This window comes from Macaca fascicularis, chromosome 10 (genome assembly GCF_037993035.2).
Source record: "Macaca fascicularis isolate 582-1 chromosome 10, T2T-MFA8v1.1".
Classification (NCBI taxonomy): domain Eukaryota; kingdom Metazoa; phylum Chordata; class Mammalia; order Primates; family Cercopithecidae; genus Macaca; species Macaca fascicularis.
This window is the reverse complement of record NC_088384.1, coordinates 18,090,988-18,105,432: the sequence shown is the minus strand read 5'-3', so window position 1 is coordinate 18,105,432 and position 14,445 is coordinate 18,090,988. Positions and strand designations below refer to the sequence as shown.

The following is a 14,445-nucleotide window of genomic DNA, read 5'->3' as shown; positions in this document are numbered from 1 at the left end:
TCCCACTCATACAGCTGTCATGAGCTAATCACCTCCTAAAGGCTCTACTCTTAATGCCATTGCACTGGGGGTTAGGTTTCAACATAGGAACTTTGCGAGGACACAAACCTTCAGGCCACTGCATGTGCCTGTGGTGACAGAGTCATCAGGGTGATCCTGACTTATTCTCTGGACACGCTGAGTCTCTGGGTAGAGCTCTTGGATCCCACCTCCAGCTACTTAAAGACGATGTTCTGGGAAGTCACATGCTGGACCAGAATTCTGGGGACTGGGATTTTATTTCTCGAATCCTGGGAAAACTACACTTTTCTATGCTAATTTTGCTTGCCTGCCTTTGTTCTCTAAATGCCTGGATCACCCTGGGCCCGCCCTCTACAAACTGGTGTATATGATCACTTTGAGTTCTTTCACAAATCTAACTTTGGTCTCTCCAAAGATACTCTTAACTCCATCCACATGACAATGATTTCTCTTACTCCTCTTCAAGGGAAAGAAGGGTGCAGAGTAAAGAGGACTGGATTCAAAGTCGGACTGTTTGGGTTCAAATCTCAGTTTCATGACTTAGGATGTGAGGCTCCAGGTAAACTATGCCTCCCTAAGCATCAGCTCCCAAATCTCTAATATAGGTACATGAACAGTAATCACTTCATGGGAGGGTTGTGAGGATTAAATAAGTTTATCCATAAAGTACTTAACAGAGTGGCTGGCACAGACTACGTGCTTAAACATGTGAGCTGTAAGGAACCACACAGAGTCTATTAGGCCCTGAACGATACCCAGTGGTATCGCACATCTGCGGTGCCATGAGGGTGAGCAAGGTAGTGCCCACGTATGCCGGATAGTTTGACCGTACCTGCTTAGGGTCAGAATTTTACACTGTGGCAATAAGACCCTCTTAGAGGGGAGGCACCTGTGCTTATGGATCAAAACGCTATCTTGAATATTCAGCACGGCCTTCTTCCAAAAGCTTCAGATTATGGATGTGCATGTATTATTTATGCCCTCATAACAGCCTCCCCAAATGATGACAATCACATATTATTTCCAGTGTTTTCTGCAGTAAAAACCAAGGCACGCAGGGATCCAAGGTGACAGGTACTTGGCAGTCACACCTGTTCTAAGTGCAGCACAGCCTCCTGGGTCAGTGGACAGAACACAGACTCTAAAGCCATATGGACTGGGGTTCAATTTTGGTATGTAATAGCTCTCTGAGCATGTAATTTAATCTCTCTTGAGCCCAGTTTATTTAACTTCTTTTTTTTTTGAGACAGAGTCTTGCTCTGTTGCCCAGGCTGGAGTGCAGTGGCACGAACTCAGCTCACTGCAAGCTCTACCTCCCGGGTTCACGCCATTCTCCTGCCTCAGCCTCCCGAGTGACTGGGACTACAGGCACCCACCACCATGCCCGGCTAATTTTTTTTGTATTTTTTTAGTAGAGACGGGGTTTCACTGTGTTAGCCAGGATGATCTCGATCTCTTGACCTCCTGATCCGCCCGCCTCGGCCTCCCAAAGTGCTGGGATTACAGGCGTGAGCCGCCAGTTTATTTAACTTTCAAGTGTGCAAAGCTTCTAGCTCAGTGCCCAGAACCTAAGACGTGCTTAAGAAATGGTAGTTAGCTTTCCCTGTGTTTTACAAACACTCATTTAGCCACTTGCCTCCTCACCAGCTCCGTGTGGATGTGTGTTAGGCATCTTAGACTTCACAAGCCTCACACCAAACTCCTGATCTTCCCATACACCCTGTCCTTCCTGCAGTCTTCTGTGTCTCACAGATGTCATCTCACCCAGCCAGCCACCATGGGGTCATCCTTAAGCCCACTCTTTTTCATTCCCCTATCCAATCAATGGAACATCCCGATGACTCGAGCTTCAAAATGCACCCCTAATATGATGACTTCTACCATCTCTACTGCTCCACCTGGGTCTGAGCCAAAATCATCTCTCCCCTGGATGACTGGATTACCTCCTAAACCTTTTGAGGATAGGTTTTACTATTCATCCTATTCTCAAAAGGGCAGCTAGGGTGAGTCATTAAGAATATTAAATCAGACTGAATCACGCCTCTGCTCAAAGCCCGCCAATGGCTCCCCAAACCACTGAACAGAAAGGCAAAGTCTTCTCATGGCCTGACAAATAAGGTCCCCATAACCTGACCTTTGTAGCCCCTATGACCTGAAATTAGCAGCCCCCCAGCATGCCCTTGGGCTCCCTCTGCTCTGATCCAACCTCCATTCGTTCCTGAAACAGGCAACTCCACTCTGCAAAGTTCATCCTTTCTACCCTTAGTGCCTAGGGCGCCTTGCACTCTTCCCCTGGATAAAGGCAGAGCACCAATCACCTCTAACACATTACATACTTTACTTGTTTATTTTTCTGTTGTCTGTCTCCCTCCACTTAAACATAAACTCACAGGGGGAGGGACTGGGTTTTGCTTTGTAGTGAATTCTTACAATTTTCTGTTGCCTCGTATCCATTTGGAACATATGTTTAACTTTCGTATACTTACACAGGGCTCAGTCACCCTTGACAGGGTTTCTGGTTCTACACCACACCGGGGTGGCACAAGCTGGTGGCCGAAGATCAGTACACAGACTGGGCTCCTTGCTTTTCCCACTTTCTTTCTCTTTTCTTTTTTTTTTTTTTGAGATGGAGTTTCACTCTTGTTGCCCAGGCTGGAGTGCAATGGCGCGATCTCGGCTCACCGCAACCTCTGCCACCTGGTTTCAAGCGATTCTCCTGCCCCAGCCTCCACAGTAGCTGGGATTACAGGCATGCGCCACCACGTCTGGCTAATTTTGTATTTTTAGTAGAGATGGGGTTTCTCCATGTTGGTCAGGCTGGTCTTGAATTCTCAACCTCAGGTGATCCGCCCACCTTGACCTCCCGAAGTGCTGGAATTACAGGCATGAGCCACCGGGCCCGGCCAACTTTTCCCACTTTCTTTAAATGGAATATTCAGGCATTTGCCCTTGAATTCACAGTGACCCACACCCTATTTGCTTAATCTACAGCTAGGTGTCTCTCTGTGCCTGACTCTTCGTTCCTGCCTCGTGTGACCATGGACGGAGGACTGCCCTCCTGATCCACTGCGTGTTCCCTGCTCAGGATTTGAAAGTAAAAAATCGGCCAGGCACAGTGGCTCACGCCTGTAATCCCAGCACTTTGGGATCACTTGAGGTCAGAAGTTCAAGACCAGCCTGGCCAACATGGTGAAACCCTGTCTCTACTAACAACACAAAATTAGCCAGGTGTGGTGGCGTGCACCTGTAATCCCAGTTACTCGGGAGGCTGAGGCAGAAGAATCACTTGAACCCAGGAGGTGGAGGCTGTAGTGAGCTGAGATCGCGCCACTGCACGCCAGCCTGGGTGATAGAGTGAGACTTTGTATCAAAAAAAAAAAAAAAAAAAGAAGAGGTAAAAAGTCTTTGAACTTGTTTCCATTGTAAGGGGGTGCTGAATTTGCACTTTCCATTGAAGAACCAGGGGCTGCCCCAGGCCGGTTTTCCCTGGTATGCCAGGGAGAGGACAAGGTCAGGTTCCCAGTGGCAGAGTAGTTGGTGGTCAGACAGGTGTAAACTGAACACAGATCAGACAAGAGCTACAAGGACACCTGCCTATAAAAATATGTTTCCCATATGAGGGACCCCTGCCAGGTACACCAGATGTATCTCGTGAGAAGCATACCATACCCACGTCCAGCTCCCCTGAATTTTCTGTTAGGACAGGGCTGCTAGCCACTCTGGTACTTGCACCCCAGTGTAGCTAGGGGCTCTTCAAACAGTCTTATTCTTGCAACAGTCCCAACAGTTATAAAACTATCTGGCACCTAGAAGGAGCTCAGTAAATATTGACCGAATGGGTAGCTCCTGACCCTGGCCAATAATGGTATGTCTGATTCTTTCTGCTAAGAATGGGTGGTTCTGAAAATCTTCCAGCTGCTGATGCAGGCTGGGGAAAGGTGCAAACCACTGACATGGGAGGGAAGTATCTGCTACTTAGCTGAAGTCGAGCTCAGGGAAGATGGGGACATCTCTAAGAGGCTTCTTCTGGTAGAGGCTGAGGATGGGTCTAAGTCCTTAAAAAGGCTTCTTCGTAATTATCCCAGTAATGAATTCAGGAACAAGGGGCTTTCACAGCGTGCCACAAAGGAATCTAGTCTAAGCTCGATCTGACCAAGAGCCACTGCAGCCCCAGACAACCAGGTGTTCTCAGAGAGAAAAATTAGCCAGGCCACATTGTATCAACATCACTCCAACTGTTTACAGTGAAAGATGTCAACGACGATTGCCTTTATGAAGGACACTCTCTCTTGGATCGGAACATTCTACATTTATGGGCCTAACAAGCTTTCTTCCTATTCCATGACCTGGCTTCTGATAGTTCGGTTTAGAAAAACGATCACACACATACGAAAGTGATACAAAATAGGGACATATGGAGAAGAGATGAGCTTACTTATTTTCTTTTCATCTCTGTACTTTTCCAGAAAAATCAGGGTGGGCATGGGAAAACCTCTGATGTTTTGTACTCCTTTGCTGGTGATAGATAAACACGCAATGCACTCTGCCTTGTTATTGAGTTCCTTGAAGGCAGGTGCTGTGTTCTCAACAGCTTTAGGTAACAACAGCCTCTAATGTATTCCTCTTCACAGTGGGGGCCTACCAAATGCTAGAAATAAACCAACAAAAGAATGAACAAATAAAATGCAGCCCATTAACTCAGCTCCTTGCATTCAAATTTACCTTGTCCCTGTCCCGACCTTGGCCCATATACCCTGCTCAGCCCCAGGAGCTGCCTTGAATCTGAGAGTCCTCCAAATCAAGTCCTTGGGCCAGCTAGGGGAGCAGCCAGAGCTCTGGTGCCTTCCCTTGAATGGATGATATCAGCGTATTTAAAATAACCATGATAATTCATGTTGTTATTGGCTACAGAGCTCCACTAGCACTACAGCCATCGCAAGCTGCAAGAGGATAAACGTGATTTCCTAGCTACAGCTCTACAATTTCTGATGACCTGTTCTGGTGACTATGGTGGTTATACTTATCGAACGGAGACTTATAGCTCTAACTGTATGGTGCAGGCGGCGTATTTTTGGAAAAAGACTCTGAGATGGAAGTCAGCATACAAGAGGTTTATTAGAGAGAGCTCTTGAGAACAGCACCTATGAAAGGGAAGGGGAAAGCAGGACTAGGCAGAGGGGAAAATCAACCTGTGAGGCAGTCTGAGTGTAGCAGATGATCCTGCAGGATCTCATGTCCATCAGTCATTCCATGATGTGTGGTGTCCCGGGAAGGGGTGTGGCCACAGGCATGGCCACTCACTTCAACTAAGGCAACTGCAAAAAGGGCCGATGCTGGGGAGCCCCTTCTGCAGGGACTACTCCCAGCAGCTGGGGTAATAAGGTCTTTATTCCCAAAGGAGAATGTGGGAGTCTAGTGCATACGACCACCATTCTCACCCGATGAGACAGAGCACAATTAGGAGCTCCTCCGTGACACCTTCCCAGCTACCTTCTCTAACCCCCTCTAGGAGAGGTGACAACTCTCACTGCGCCCTCATTACTCATCTCCTTATTTGCAGAGCCAGCCATAGTGCTTGACACCCAGTAGGGATGCAATAAACGCCGGCTGAAGAAATGCATCACTGAACACTCAACATCAGCATAAAGAAATGAATAAAACACCATGTAATTATAGAAAAACTGCCCCTCGTGAGTTCACGGTGATCAGAAAGAGGAAAACAAAGCAGACACGACAGGGGAACTTGAAAAGGGCAGCGGATGGAAGCCAAGACACAGGCACTCTGATCTCAACTCTGGGAAAAGCCTGCATCCTTCTGAGCTTCCGTTTCTTTCTTTATGAAACAAAAGGACATGTCCACACGTTCTATGAAGATTAGAGAGCTGTGACATACTCAGTTTCAACAGGTGTCCTAAATGAGGTCATTGCCAGTGTCATTACTGACATGAATAAGAAAAGTAAATTTTGATCCCGATAAGGGAAAGAGTCCCGGGGATCACAATGTCATTCCCATGATTTGGTGAAGACTTTCCTCAATTAGCCCAGAGCTCGGACGCCCTGAGAAGGAAGCAGGGAGTGACCGGGGCAGGCAAGGAAGTTCACTCTCTGTTCGTGAATAGAAACAGAAACCAACAGGAATATCCTGTGATTTATGAAAATGCTGTGATTTAAAATCATTAAGTAGTATCTTGCTTTCATAGCATATGGAGCTAACAGGAATGGCAGAAGGCATTTTAAACACAGAAGGGGCCAGTGTGCAATTAAAAAAAAAAAAAAAAGTAAAAATTTCACTGTCGAATTTCTTCCTCAATGTACTCATCCAATAGAGAAGAATTTTTAAAATCATATAATTTTTAAAAAGACATCTGGGAGAGGGGTATTAAAATAACAGCCTGAGATTTGTGCTAACCTGCCACTTCTCTCACATATCCATGCCACAGTTAATACACTTACCGAGCTCACGATTTCCCACTAGGTACTTTCCTATACCTCGAGGCTGTGACGAGAGTTACAATGATAGCTATAAAGAAACCCACCAGACTAGACAGAATGTCTTGTAAAGCCAAACACATACATCTCCTTAAAATGATAAACCACAACGTTAATGAAAGCAAAAGCTGTAAGAACATTTTCAAAAACTCTGGAATCAATACTCATCTCTACTACCTCACAGGCTTTCCTGGCAATTAGACTATCCGTGGATAAAAAGAAAACAATGAACGCACGTCCGGACACCAGTATGTGAACACTCCACTATCTGCATACGAAATACACACATTTGATATTCATCTGTTAAAAAATCTTCATTTACTAAAGAAATATAAACACGTTTCTGTTTTACTCTGTTATTTTTCAAATCCAAGCAGAGCTCATATTGAACCATATTTGTAATTCCTTACCCACTGCATTAGCACGACCTCATTCGAGGTGACCTCACCTTTTTTAAAGAATCAACCCCATTCTTGGCAAGCTGATACCTACAAGTATATCGGGAAGAAGCAAATGGGCTACCGTTACCTTTGAACTTGTGGAACACAGCCCACAGCTCTGCAATGTCGGTGGCAAAGGTGATATCCGTGTCAAGGACGATGACTCTCTCCAGGTTGGCAGGAAGAGTCTTGGTCAGCACAAGCTTCATCAGACCATAAATCCCAGAGTAATGTTTATTGGGGATCCAGGAAACTTCAGACTAGACAGAACAAGGCAGAGAGGGAGTTGGAGAAAGGGAAAAAAAGAGAAATCGCTATATTAATTCTTTGCTTAAACATCATAAATAGGGCCTAACACACAAAAAGTATCCAATACAAATTTGTTGAATAAATGAATGAGTTTTCTTTTAAAGATTTATATAATTTGCATTTTGACATGTGAAGTTTTCTGGAGGAAAATGTATCTGAATTAAGGGAGAGGAAAAGTAATAGTTGTGAAATAATTATTACTGCAAATCGAATGTTGAGATTTTTAAATAAAACTTTTGTTATTATAGAAATAAAATAGATCCACTAGAGAAAAAAAGGATATGCAAAAACATAAAGGTCCAAAAATGGAATCCCATTACATATACTTTTGCAACCAATATCGAATTGTTCCTATGTACGTATATTTCTTTAAATCATATTCCATTTATGTGTCATTAAAGATTAGTGGGTAATGGTATTGTTAAAGCTTATGCTTATTCTTTTAAAACTGTAATTGAATAGATTGCTACTGCTGCCTTCTCTTTATTCTCAGATAAACCCACAAGGAGGACCTAGTCATCATGTGACACTCTTCACCTGACAGCAATAGAGGACACACACATAGAACAGAAATGAACCACCCATGGAGCACTGACATTATGATCCTCACATAATATAATGGAACAATCAATGGCTCACAGATGGGCAGAGTCATCAGCGAGGCACACACATGGGTGCCATTTTGTGTCCAAAGGCAAGGATAAAAATAAAAGCACCAGTGTGATGAAAGCTCTCATATATGCATAGTCATTTATGAAGATCATCGTGGGCAGAGGCCCCAACCTGGCTGCTGTGGGGAGTTTCCACGGGAGCCAAAGTACACTTATTTTCAAGAGGGTAACCCTTTTAATAGAACCTTTTAAGATGGGGAATATGGCCACCTTACCAGGATTCCAAAAAATATTCATCTCCTTTGACCTTACCTTTGACCATGTTGAGGAGATGTTCGTTAAAAAATTCAGATTTAAAAATTTTGTTTAAGACACCAAAGATGTTCATCACCATGCTACCAAAGGGCAGCCATCAAAATGCCCCAAAATGGAACAATTAATTCAGACATAATACTCTTTTTTTTTCTGATAGCATCCTATGTAATTGTTTAAAACAAAGTGGATTAAGATGTAGTTTCTAAAAACCTACATATGATGTTAAAGGGAAAAAAAACAAGCTTTAAAACTGCTTTTACTTAAAAGCAACTATGTGTAATCAAACCAAATGAAACACATTCACCCACATTTTATGCAGAGAAAGAAAAAATAGCAGCAAGACATCCAATTGTGTCCGGAGTTGGTTCCTTCTGGTGGGTTCTTGGTCTTGCTGACTTCAAGAATGAAGCTGCGGACCTTTGTGGTGAGTGGCACAGCTCTTAAAGGGGGTGCAGACCCAAAGAGTGAGCAGCAGCAAGATTTATTGTGAAGAACGAAAGAACAAAGCTTCCACAGCTTGGAAGGGAACCCGAGCAGGATGCCGCTGCTGGTTGCGGTGGCCAGCTTTTATTCCCTTATTTGTCCCCGCCCACATCCTGCTGATTGGTCCATTTTACAGAGTGCTGAATGGTGTGTTTACAATCCTTTAGCTAGACACAGAGCAATGATTGGTGTGATTTTACAGAGTGCTGATTGGTGCATTTACAATCCTTTAGCTAGACACAGAGTGCTGATTGGTGCATTTTTACAGAGTGCTGATTGGTGCACTTACAATCCTTTAGCTAGACACAAAGTGCTGATTGGTGTGTTTTTACAGAGTGCTGATTGGTGCACTTACAATCCTTTAGCTAGACACAAAAGTTCTCCAAGTCCCCACTCGACCCAGGAAGTCCACTGGCTTCACTTCTCATCAGTTTCAAGAAAAAGCATCCCTAACTCTGTGTATGAGACCCTGTCACCTTACACCCAGGCATCATGGAGGAGGGGAAAAAGGACAGGAGTTCAAATCTGGGCTCTAGCCCCACAGAGCATTTGATCTCTCTAAGTTTTGGTTTCTTTATCTGTAAAATGGAGTGTGTTTCAGAGATGGAATGGGTCTCATGAGTCAGCATGGGGAGCCTATCTCATAGCTTCCCTAAATCGGCCTCCTGTGTGCCTGTTTTCCCACCATCACCAGACTATGACATGTTTGAAAACAATGTGGTTACTTAGTTTTTCTTTTAAAAGTAGTTGCTCATTTTTAAAGTTGGTAAAATGGAGATGATGCCCACTTCACACGGTTGTATAAAAATTAAAAGATAGTAAAGGACTCAAGGGCCTGGTACCCACCCTTCTTCCTGATCCCTCTATCTTATTCCAAGTATTTAGATATCAATGCCTCTTCCAGTACTTCCTGATGAAGGTAAGGGTCTCCAGGATGTATGCAGGAGAGCAAAAAACCGAGGTGGCAGAGTCAGACATGCCTGGATTTAGATTCTAGTATCATCACTTAATCGCCATGTCACCTTGGACAGGTTTGCTCAGCTTGTCTGAGTTTCTGCTACTTATAAAGGTCATCCCTCCTTTTTAAAAAAATTTTAAAGTTTAGATTCTGGGGGTACACACGCATGTTTGTTACATGAGTACACTGTGTAATGGTGGAGACTGGACTTCCAGTACACCTGTCACCTGAATGTTGAACATTGTATCCAGCAGGCAATTTTTCACCCCTTACCCAGCTCTCACCCTTTCTTCTTTTGGAGACCCCAGTGTCTATTATTTCCAACTTTGTATCCATGTATGCCTATTGTTTGAGCTTCCACCTGTAAGTGAAAAAGTGTGATATTTGATTTTCTGCTTCTGAGTTAGCTCGCTTAGGATAATGGCCTCCAGCTCCATCCTTGTTGCTACACTTACTTCATCCTATCATGCAGGGTGTGGGTGGAAACAGCACACTCTCCTGGGGAATCTAAGGAAGATTTAATAAAAGGACTACTTAATCTAAGTATATGCAGAATTAGAGGCAGTTTAACAAGAACTGTGCAGTTACTAGAGGACGGGAAGAGTACTTGGGGCCATTACTACCCCAAGGCCAAAAGGGTCTAGGCCAACAGATGCTGGAATCCAGAGAGAACTGCTGTATGAGTAAGGCCACCTGGCTGAGGCAGTGACCTTCAGCAGAGGGACACAGCCTACCTGTGGCAACCCATAAGCCAGAACAGGAAAAAAACATCTCAATGTCACTCTCCTCCTGCCCACCAGTATCCCGGGAGGGCAGCCCTCTGGTCAACCCTAATGGAAACCAGAGCGAAAGTGAGATTAGAGATGCTTTATGCATCAGTCTCATGGAGCATAAAGTGAGGGTTAGGGCAAGAGAGTACCTAGAAGGAAAAAACTCACACAACCAACAGAGTCATACCGTTAACACAGGGACAAATTAAATGAACAACAACAAAATCAAAGCACAATGCCTTGGCCGGGTGCAGTGGCTCACGCCTGTAATCCCAGGATTTTAGGAGGCTGAGGCAGGTGGATCACCTGAGGTCAGGAGCTTGAGACCAGCCTGAACAACATGGAGAAATGCCGTCTCTACTAAAAATACAAAATTATCCAGGTGTGGTGGCACACACCTGTAATCCCAGCTACTCGGGAGGCTCAGGCAGGAGAATCGCTGGAACCTGGGAGGCAGAGGTTGCATTGAGCAGAGCTCACACCATTGTACTCCAGCCTGGGCAACAAAAGTGAAACTCTGTCTCAAAAAAAAAAAAAAAAAAAAAGCACAATGTCTTGTATATAATAGGTACAAAACACATTTCTGGAACAGATGGATGAATGGATGGATGAATGGATGATGGATGGATGGATGATGGATGAATGGATGGATTAATGGATGACGGATGAATGGATGGATAGATGGATGGATGGATGATGGATAAATGGATGGATGGATGGATGGATGATGGATGAATGGACGGATGAATGGATGGATGAATGGATGATGGATGGATGGATGGATGATGGATGAATGGATGGATAGACGGATGGATGGATGAATGGATGATGGATGAATGGATGCATGGATGGATGATGGATGAACAGACGGATGGATGATGGATGGCAGGCAGGCATAGGAAGGCAGGAGATTTGTCTACAATCCCACAGCAAGCAAGATGCAAAGCTCTAAGAGTCACAATTTGCCAGGAGAAGGTTTGTGTTCTTTCCCCAAACTACATTATCCTTCCTTTGGAGTGAGATTCCTGACTAGCCATCACGGTAGGATCCAAGGACTCAGTGAGGAATTCCCTCCCATATGCTTTGTAAACATCTTCCTCATGAAAGCCCTGGCCTTTGGGGCTCAGCTCAGCCTCCTCTCTCCTCTAACAATCTGCCTGAACCGAGGCTTGGCAATCATCAGTCCATGCTGCAGGGCTGTGCTATTTAATCAGACCTTTGATTAACTTACTCATCTATTTTGGTTACCATCAAAGCAGGAGAGCTGGGTGAAGACTAAACACCAGAGTGATGGGTTAAGCTGTCTAATTAGATTGCCCTGACTCTCCGTTTTATTTTTAACACGCATGTGAGGCACTCAGTTACACTGCAAAACAGGAAGACTACAGGAATAAATTAATCTCAACATGAGCCCAGTCCTGAATGTCGCTCCAAGTCCCCAACTTAATGCATAATCAATTAAGTCCGAGTGTTCAATTAGTCATAAAGGAGGCAATGGGATGAGTTTGTATTCAGAAAGAAAGCCCCAGGAAAAGGTGGAAAATTAAGAAATTTTGTGGAGGGGAAAGAACGTGTGGTAAGAAGCAGGTACATTTATTACGAATAGCTCAGCCTCTTAGAGACAGCGTGATATCTAGCACACGCTTCCCCCACCTCCGTCCATACTCTCCTCCTCCAAGTCTCAACTTAGAAATCACTGCCTTCCAGCCACCACCACCCCCACAGCCCCAGGCTGGATTAGGGGCTCCCAAAGCAAGAAGCAAGCTGTTTCCCTTCCTCTAGCACAGCATGTTATCCTGCTGGGTTCAATTTTCCATGCCCCTCTCCTGCACTTGACTGAAACTCCTTGAGGCAGGGACAATGTCTTTTTTACTGTGGTAACAACATAGTAATTACTCAAAAACTGTTTGATGAATGTGCATGACTATGGAGTCAGCCAGGTCTGAGTTCATTTTCCTCTGACATTTTCCTCACCTGGGAGCAGAAATGTTCACGATTGCTAAAATCCAGGGTCAGTATGGTGCAACGGAAGAGGCACAGTTTCTTGAGCCCCGAAGCCTGGGCCATAGAACTGGTTCCACTTTTAATGAGCTGTGTGACCTCAGGTAACTCACTTAACCTCCTTGAGTCTTACTTTTCTCATCTGGAAAAGGGGGGCCTACAATGTTACGGTATTCACAGGAGAAGGTGTAGGATCCAGCCTCATGCTGGGCAAGCAACAGGTCTCCGCCAAGCCCATTTCTCCTCTCTCAGTGAATGCCTATCAGCAATACCCAAGTTCAGGTGACTCAGAATTTGGGGCATGATAAAAGCAGCAAATTCTGGTACCTTTGAAAGTAAAGGGGAAGTCAGGAATGCAGATGGTTTTGTCATGGGAAATAAGCTACTTATCACCTTGTCCCATGTTTCTGTAAAAAATGAGGCGGGCAGATCACGAGGTCGAGATATCGAGACCATCCTGGCCAACATGGTGAAACCTCGTTTCTACTAAAAATACAGAAATTACTTCGGCATGGTGGCGGGCTCCTGAAGTCCCAGTTGCTCAGGAGGCTGAGGTAGGAGAACTGCTTGAACTCAGGAGGCGGAGCTTGCAGTGAGCCAAGACAGCGCCAATGCACCCCAGCCTGGTGACAGAGCGAGACTCCATCTCAAAAAAAAAAAAAAAAAAAAAAGAAAGAAAGAAAAAAAAAAAATCACAGGCTGAAATCTGGAAAATGTAAAGTCCCTCCCTCTGGTAGATCTCCAAAACTGGACAGCACACTTTGGGTTTGAGGAGGAGGAAAAGTGCGTGGGAGTGATTAGCCATGCAACCTTCTGGGGCAGTCTCTTCATGCAATCCACACCGGTATTAATCTCATTTCCACGCCGCAACACACTTCAGTCCAACCAGGAACTTCTTACATCATGGGCTCAATGGAGAGAAGAGCACCCTCGAAGGCAGGTTGAGGAAACCTGGAGAGCACCACGCAGATTTCCCCAAGAGCATCCCATACAGAAGACAACACCTGGCAGAGTAATAACCCACCATGTTGTTCGTCATTATCAACACGCCAAAGGGTTCATGTAATTAAAAAGATAATAAAAATGAGAGTTAGTTTATTCTAAGGGGCAGATCATTATCCTTGCAATGGCTGTTAATAATTCTAAGCAGCATGGTCTAAACTCCAATCAGCAAAAATGCAGTCATGCCCAAGATTATCACCTAATTCACTTACGCAAAGGGAGCACAGGCAACCCCAGGTTTTAAGGGTTTTATGTAAACTGGGGGGTGGGGGATGCTTTCAAAGGGAAATTTGCCATCCTGAAGAAGCTGCCAATTACCAGGTAGACCCAAAGGGGAGCATCTATGAGGTGGTGCAGGTGATTCTAGGGTAGATCTGATGTCAGGTGGTCCACAGAAAAGTTGACCAGATTAGCAGTATGAGCATGGAGGCAGAGGACTAGACAGTGGACACACCTCACCTCTAACGGTGACTGCCCAAAACACAGGGGATGGAGGAAAGCCATGTCTCAATGGTGATGACACATTTCTGACCTTTGATAAATAAGGGAAAGACAGGAAAAGAGGCTGGTTTTGTCAGGAAATGATGCTCATTCCTTCTTCAAGATGTGGATTTCCAGGAGTCATTGAGATACCCTAGTCAAGATAATAATAGAAAATACGCCTAGCACATACTGGGTGTCAGGCATTGTGGCAAGACCTTTATATAGGCTGGCCTATTTAAACTCCTCCTAACAAGCTTAAGGGTTGTATATTATTTAGTACCCAAAGTTTGGGGGTCCTTTTCCTTACCTCAACTTTCAGTCCTCCAGTCCTAGATACTCTACTCTGAAATGATGTGTTTCTCTCTTCCCCTCTTTTCCCACTGGCCCTGGCCTATTCAGATGTGCTCTTCACTCTTCTGATTTACTGTAGGGTCAGGACTGAGCCTCTGCCTCCATCCAGACAAATTTTCATTCTCCAAGCAGTTTTTCAGATAATTAGGTACAATGTCTTTAGAGCTGGGCATTCCTGGCTTCCAAATCTCTCCAGGTCTTAATTTTCTCAC

General features: G+C 44.7%; 1 protein-coding gene across 4 annotated transcripts in view; it reads right to left on the bottom strand.

The window, feature by feature from the left end:
• Window positions 1-14,445, bottom strand: part of LARGE1 (LARGE xylosyl- and glucuronyltransferase 1) — a 633,576-nt gene that overhangs the window by 269,440 nt on the left and 349,691 nt on the right. For all 4 annotated transcript variants that reach the window (XM_005567477.4, XM_045364291.3, XM_065522217.2 and 1 more), the window contains one exon: window positions 7,039-7,210. In XM_005567477.4, coding sequence (XP_005567534.1) covers window positions 7,039-7,210 — 172 coding nt within the window. The remainder of the gene's footprint in view (window positions 1-7,038; window positions 7,211-14,445) is intronic.